At 49.5% G+C, this 7,609-nt stretch overlaps 1 protein-coding gene across 1 annotated transcript in view; it reads right to left on the reverse strand.

Moving 5' to 3' along the window:
* The window catches only part of STIMATE (STIM activating enhancer), a 50,252-nt gene extending 42,764 nt beyond the window's left edge, over nt 1–7,488 (reverse strand). Inside the window, exon 1 of the mRNA XM_007451880.1 lies at nt 7,220–7,488. Coding sequence (XP_007451942.1) covers nt 7,220–7,379 — 160 coding nt within the window. The 5' untranslated portion in view covers nt 7,380–7,488. The remainder of the gene's footprint in view (nt 1–7,219) is intronic.
* Between the last annotated feature and the right edge of the window lie 121 nt (nt 7,489–7,609).

Raw genomic sequence — 7,609 nt, forward strand, 5'->3', positions numbered from 1 at the left:
CTGAAATACCGAGGGCCCTGGAAACCCCTCCTCACAAGTTACAGAATGGACTCATGTATGCCTCCCTGCAGCTCGGGGAGGCTCCGCCTCAGAGGCTGGACCTCAGTCCCAGGGTGGGCTCACCATCCTCACATAGCCAGGGCAAACCTTCACAAAGGCCAAGGCCAGAAAAGTGAACCTAAGATGGAATTTAAACATGCACGAAAGGACTGGTAGGTCTTTTCAAACTGATACGTTTAACGTTATCAATAGCCACAAAATAATCTGAAGTTCCAGATAATACTCTGGACATAAAGAAGAATCATTAAGAAAGAAACTCGGAATTATACAAATAGGAAAAAAAAGGGGTGGTGAAGTAGCCAGGGATAGAGAGTAGTAAGTGCACCTGTGGAAAGGGGTGGAAAAAGGCATCGGGGGAAGTGGCTGAGAGAGACTTGGGCCTGAGGGACCCGGCTTACATCTCAGCTCTGCACCTACCAACCGGGACCTTGTGCTACACACTTCACCTGCCCACTGTCCTTGTTTGCAGAATGAAAACAACCCGTCCCTTCCAGGTTCCTGTGAAGCACTGTCAAGTGCTGAGCACAAGAGCTGGCATACTAGGGACTGAGTAAAGAGCCAGTTGCAGGAAAGTAGGCTCCAGCAGCCAGTGTTACCACCTGCTACCACAGGACCTGGGTATGTTGAAGCCAGGGACTTGGATCCAGTTTCGTCACCTGTAAATGGGTTGCCCCAGTCCACCCACTGCCCACTCAGAGCCCACATGAGACTCTGTAGGCGAAAACACAAGAAAGGGTCAGGTGAAGGAATGAGATTATTACTTACACCAAAGTCACCAGGTTTGAGTGTCTGCTAACTTGGAATTGGCAATCGCTATACTGTCTGGGTTACAGTTTTTTTTACTATTATGCAGTCTAAGAGAAGAGAGCTAAAGGTAAACATGTTGAGTAAACAAGACAGAAAGGGAAATGTTTAACCTAATTCAGAAAACAAGTTACTCAAGCACCTGTGAGATGTTCTTCAACTGAGTTCCGAATGTGAATACTGTAATGACAATGAGGATGACATCCCCCCTCCTACTATGGAGGGCCCAACATGTGCCTGACACTAACCCAGCTTCCTTACACACACCCTTCTAATCCTCAGTTCCAGAAAAATCATCACTCCCAACTTGCTGGGGAGGAAACCAAAGCTTCAAGAAATATGTGGGTTGCTCAAGGGCAGTATGTGGCAGAAGCAGAAATGAAACCCAGGTCAGATGGGTTCCAGAGCCAGGGATTCTGCTATTTTTAACCATTTGTAAAACTCCTTCAACAAGAGGAGACTTCATCTTCACGCAAACACTATACTAACTGCAGAGGATTTTAAACAGCTCATTAAAGCAGTAAAGGCTTGATAGGTTCCCAGAGAGCAACACTTGAAAAACAAAGGTATTTAAAAGGCAAAAAATGCATTACAACTCAGATTGTCCCCTAATTCAGATAACTCCCTCTTGCCCTGATTTTATTCCAAATTAGTGAAGTTTTATTATAAATAAAGGTCATCACCATTATGGATAAATGCTACCAGATGAATCAGCATTTAGAAAAGCGAAAACTTTCTGAAAATAAAGACCCCCTAACGGGCCTCCATGCTAATGTTGGCTGTATTCCTTTCCCCTGTGGGCACAACAGCAGCCTGGGACAGAATGCTCTTCCTGGGCCTTGGCTGGCACTCCGGGGTGGGGTAGGAAAGGAAGGCGACATTACTGACTGTGTGATGGGTGCCAGGCCCAGAGATGGCACCTTCACATATGAGCTCCAGCTCCATTTCAGCCATCACTGAGTTTCGTTATTTTACCAGAAGTGAAAAGTTACCGGGAAACAGGATATTCACAAGATCTCAAAGTATTACCACCAGAGAGATAATGTATTAACTGCAAAGGGGAAAATGTACCCTATAAGGGAGAGAGCTGAAGACGTGCCCTCTCTACCCAGTAACTGACCTTATCACTAACAGTGGGACTGATGTCACGTGCCGCCTGGTGCTGTGTAACATGAAGCACGCAACACTGCTCACGCAGTGTTCTCGCTGTAAAAAAGGTTCTCGCAATCTAATGGCTCCTCCAGACCAACTCAGGAAACACAGGGGTCCATGAAATGCCCAAAAACCGCAACAAGGTAACACCCAGACAACTCCAGAAGGTGGGGCACCGTCCACAACAACTGGCCAGGACTCTTCCAAAGGCAATGTCAGTAAACAACAACAAAAAACAAAAAAACTTGTGTGTGTGTGTGTGTGTGTGTGTGTGTGTGTGTGTGTGTGTGTGTGTGTAGGGGAGATTCTTTTAGGGTGAAAGTGACTTAAAAACATAACCAGGTGCAAAGTAAAACTCCAGCTATAAGAGACCTGTGATGTTAGGGGAAGTGTGAATATTAGATATTAAGTGATATTGCAGTGTTATAAATTTTCTTAGGTGTGATCATGAAACTGTGGTTATGGGGACTTCCCTGGTTGCGCAATGGTTAACAGTCCACCTGCCAATGCAGGGGATACGGGTTCCAGCCCTAGTCCGGGAAGATCCCACATGCCGCGGAACAACTAAGCCCCTGTGCCAAAACTACTGAGCCTGTGCGTCTAGACCCCGCGAGCCACAACTACTGAAGCCCGCATGCCTAGAGCCCGTGCTCCACAACAAGAGAAGTCACTGCAACAAGAAGCCTGAGCACTGCAAGGAGGAGTAGCCCCCGCTCGCCACAACTAGAGAAAGCCCGCGCGCAGCAACGAAGACCCAACATAGCCAAAATATAACAAATAAAAATAAATTCATTAAAAAAAAAAAAAAAGAAACTGTGGTTATACAGACAACTATTCTTATCCTTAGGAGACTCAACTGAAGTTTTTACGGATAAAGTGTGATGCTGGCTGCAACTTACCTTCAAATGGGTCAGCCAAAAAAAAAGTAAAAGAGATAAAGTAAATGTGGCAAAAGGTGAACAATTTCTGAATCGAGGTGGAGGGCAGATAGGCATTCATTGTATTATTTTCATCTTTTCTGTATACCTGACATTTTTTAAGATAAAAATTAGGATGGCGTGGGGACAGGTGATCCCAGGAAAGGTTGTCCCAACATGCCTATGTCTGTACAGAACACAAAGGGAGGCCAGTTCACCACGCGCCAAAACAGCAGGGACTCATCTGAGATTAAGATTTCAAAGCTGGGGGGCTTCCCTGGTGGCGCAGTGGTTGAGAGTCCGCCTGCCAATGCAGGGGACATGGGTTCGTGCCCCGGTCTGGGAAGATCCCACATGCCGCGGAGCAGCTGGGCCCGTGAGCCATGGCCGCTGAGCCTGAGCGTCTGGAGCCTGTGCTCTGCAACGGGAGAGGTCACAACAGTGAGAGGTCCGCATACCGCAAAAAAAAAAAAAAAAAAACAGATTTCAAAGCTGGGTAGACTAGTCTGTGATGTTACTTTGGGCCTCAGGAAAAATGCTATCATTTCTCAGCACCATCAGTGTCCTCATAAAACAATGACACCTTCTCTCAGTTGGACAGTCCCCAAATCTGTAACATGAAAATAGGCAGGTAGATTTATCCAAGCTCTCAAAATGCTTGTTTTGTTAAAAAGCCAATTCTGTCTACACTTCAGCCCAGGACTCATGGTGCATGGTGAAGGAGGCTTGAGTCTGCTTTGCATTTACAGGTCCTGAGAGTAAATACCCCTAATGCCAACATACACACTGGCCAATACTGACCTTTTGCTGACGGCTGGGCCACTGCCCTGTACTGGAACACACAGGGCAGCTCCAGGACTGCTCAGCTCTGCTCTGCTGTGACTTCACTGAGTCACAGACTACAGATAAAGCCACCAAAAGGTAGAGCATGACAAAGGTCCCTCATTTAAAGCATTTCCTTCTACTCAGACACCTGACGACTTTCAGTGACACTCCAGAAAACCTAGAGGGTGAAGGCCCTTTAAAAGCTTGCCTCTGAGTTTGTTTGGCTTTCCTTGGACACACAGGGTACCTTAGCCGAAGCCTCTGGAAAGTTCACCCCCTGAACAAGGCGATGCTGACACTGGGACATGCCAGCAGATGGTGGCTTGTATGTTTAGGCAGCTTAAAGAATCAGCTATACAGATCAACTGGCACACCGACTCTCAACTGCCTGGCCAGAGACGTCTGGAAATCCCCACACAGTGAGCTGAGCACCAGGACGAGAAATCCCCGTGAGAATCAAAATCCTCTCCTGAGATATAAGAGGGTCTTCCTTAAGGTAACCTTTACTTCTAGGTAAAAAACACAGCAACCTGTAAATGGAGAAAAAGTAATTTTCTGGGTAGAAAAAGAAACATAAAAACAGTGATCTGAGGATTCACTGAAATCAGGATGTGAAGTGATGAAAAATACCACACAGCCTGTCTGGCAGAGAAATGGGTCCATCCTATACAATGGAGCTGGTCCAACAGGAAAATGGAATAGTGCCTGCCCTAAGAACTGGGGAGTTGTCAGAAGTGTCTGAGCCCACTGCCCTGGAGGAGGAAAGCACCTGAACGGAAAAGACTGTGACTCCAGAGAGGCACTGTTAGTTTCAACTGCTCAGGAGAGATGACTGGTATTTAAAATGCGCTTGGGAACTTCCCTGGTGGTCCAGTGGATGAGACTCCGTGCTTCCACTGCAGGGGGGCATGGGTTCGACCCCTGGTCAGGGAACTAAGATCCCGCATGCCGCGCAGCACAGCCAATTAAAAAAAAAAAGAGAGAGAGAGAGAGAAAATATGCTTGAAGAAACCAATGATGGAATTGATAAAGGATGGAGTGGCCTCATGTTAACGAACCCAGACCTCCCTCAAGGGCTGCAAGGTGAGCAGTCTTTTCATGGGAGCCTGGCACTCCTGACAGCAGCTCTGCCAGACTGAGGAACAGGCACTGTGACCAGGAAGACAGCCAAGCAGCTTGCAGGAGCAATTCCTTGAAACCACCTCCACCCCCTTTCGTTTTCCCCAATAAAGTCCATTTCAAAATGTAAAGCAGTTCCTAAGAGATTTCCTCCTCTTCCCAGCCCTGCAAAACGGAAAAGCCCCACAGTTCTATTTGAATAGAACCAACAAGTTAAAGAGAAGAAAGGTACTTCCCTGACTGGGTCTCGATCAGTGGGACTACCCTTGGGCTGCTGTCTGCTTCTAGGTGGGAGAATAGGGCTCTCGATCCATGTCCATGCCTGTATTCAGGGCAGACACAGCTCTAGCCTTTCCAACTCTTCCCCCCATCACCCCTACTCATCACTGTCCCACGACCTACTACCCAATGCCACAAGCTCCCTCCACATCTAGCCTTACACTGAGCAAGAAACCACTTCCTAGTTCCACCTTTGCATACGGAATATACCAACCACGGCGGGATTTGCACTTGTGCTCACAGTGAAGGTTAAGTAAAGAAGTGACTGTGTCCCTGAAGACTTGCAGGGCCAGCACCATCACCCTGAACACATTCAACCCGGCACACTTCTCAGCTGTGAGCAACTCCGCCTATGCATAATCACATTTCCCTCTCTGAATCACAAGTATCAAACCCCAGGGAATTAGTGGGGCCATCAGCACCAATCAAACCCATGAAAATAGCCAGGCCTATGCTCAGAAACCTTAGGTCAGGGAACAACATAAAACCTAAGCCTGGAGTTCCTTTAGGGAGAAAGGAAGGCCAGCTGGAGGAGAGAAACGTGGGGAGGGGAGTGCAGACCCACGCACAATGTCTCGAACATACAGACATACAGTTCATGCACCCAAGTCAGAAGCTGATTTTTGCTAAGTCGTCACAAATTATTACTGTGGGAACAAGTGGGTATTTGTGCAGCAGGGAAAACAGCAAGGCAAGTAGAGACTAAAAAGGAGAGAAAAAGTAGCAAACATATGCAGTCTGGGACTTGTTTCAAGACTTACGAAGGCCAGGCAACCAGAAAAAAAGTGGTGTCCAAGAATAGCCTCTTCAGGGTTACCTAAAGCTTGGGAGAATTCACCCAAATAGGCCACAAATCATAAACAAGCAAAGCTGCAACTCCAGCAACTGGACCCTACAAGACGCACACACAGCTGCAGGATCCTTCCCAGATGCCAAGGAGCATACCTTCTGCAGGAACTTCCCATTCTGCCCACGTGAGCACAGTGGGGAAATTTTGAGAACAAGTCATTTTGGAAATAACACCTCTGTCAAAATAGTTATAACCCTTCCTTTCCCCGAAATGCAATCACAGGGCTACTAGGCCTCTTGTCACTTTAATAAAAGGAAGGATGTACACTAAGAAAACATAACCCCTCAACACGTGGCACACATGACAACACGTTGGAACTTCTGGTTTTCCAGAAGGGCTATCTGGGGCTTTCTTCCCCATCATGAAGCTCTCAAGGAAGGGCCCCTGATGACTTAGCACAGGAATTCTAAGACCTCCTCAGACCCTCTGAGTCTGCTTCTCCACTAAGCTCCTAATTTGCCCAAGTCTCATGGAAAGGAAGGATACCTGAAATATAAACAAAAGTGGGCTGGGAAAAGGAACAGCCAGGGGAGACTTGAGATGCAACTTAACTAGGAAAGGTTGGGACAGAGATGGAACAGGTGAGCTTGTTCAGGAAAAGGAGAGGAAAAAGGAGATGCGGGGAAAAAGGCAGTCTGGGTGGGTCCGGCTCCAACCAAAACAGAAAATTAAAGCTGAGGGTGAAGGGCCGGGGCGGGGGTAAGTAGTACTGGGAACGGAATGCACGGCCTAATAAGCCAGGTATTGCAAGGTGGCAGGATTTATATGCGAACGGGACATAGTAAATCCTGAAGTGAAGGTGAAGAAGAAAGCTCAGTATCAGACTGGGGGCGAAGGGGAGGCTAAGAAGAGCCTTTAAAAGGGGGCAGAAAAGAATATGCCTCCCGGGGGTCATGGCCGTAGGCTGTTAAGTGGGGTAGCTTTAATTTGCGATGACACGGTTGCAGGGGGGCACCTCAGAAGAGAGGTGTGCGCGGGTGGGAGAATAGTAGTAGGGGTGACCCCTGACTAGAGGCTGCCGCGATAAGGCGAGGGACCCAGGACCCTGGGTCGGGGCCAAAGATCCCCCTCGTCTGGGAATGCCCAGCCTGGGCTCGCGGGAGGAAGGCACCTTCGCCAAAGGCCTGAACTCCTCAGGCAGGAGGGTCCCCGAGGCCGGTGGGCCCGAGGCTCGCGGCGCAGGGCTTCAGGAGGGCGGGGGTCCCGGACTCACGCATCAACGTGCTGAAGGCCACGACGCCGAGCAGCCCCTGCAGGAAGATGCCGAAACTGTGCATGAGCGCACCGCTCTCGCAGCGGCCCGCGCCGGACGCTACGGTGGAAGGCGGCCCGCCCGGCAGTGAATGGCTCGAGTTCCCGGCAGGACCCTGCATGGCGGGCCTGGCGAGGGGCGATGGGCGCCGCCGCCCGGCCACCCGCCCGGCCTCGCTACCTGCGGGGCCCTCGCCGCCGAGCCCAGAGCCCGGAGTCCGAGCCGGGAGCCGGTACCTCCACCCCGCGGCCGACTCGGCGCCGCGCGTAACGCGACGTCTGAGACCGCAGCGCCTGATTGGCCAGGCCCGGCGTGGGGGCGGGGCTTGGCCGCTCCTACTCTTCCCCCCCC

This window comes from Lipotes vexillifer, unplaced genomic scaffold (genome assembly GCF_000442215.2).
Source record: "Lipotes vexillifer unplaced genomic scaffold, Lipotes_vexillifer_v1.1 scaffold500, whole genome shotgun sequence".
Classification (NCBI taxonomy): domain Eukaryota; kingdom Metazoa; phylum Chordata; class Mammalia; order Artiodactyla; family Lipotidae; genus Lipotes; species Lipotes vexillifer.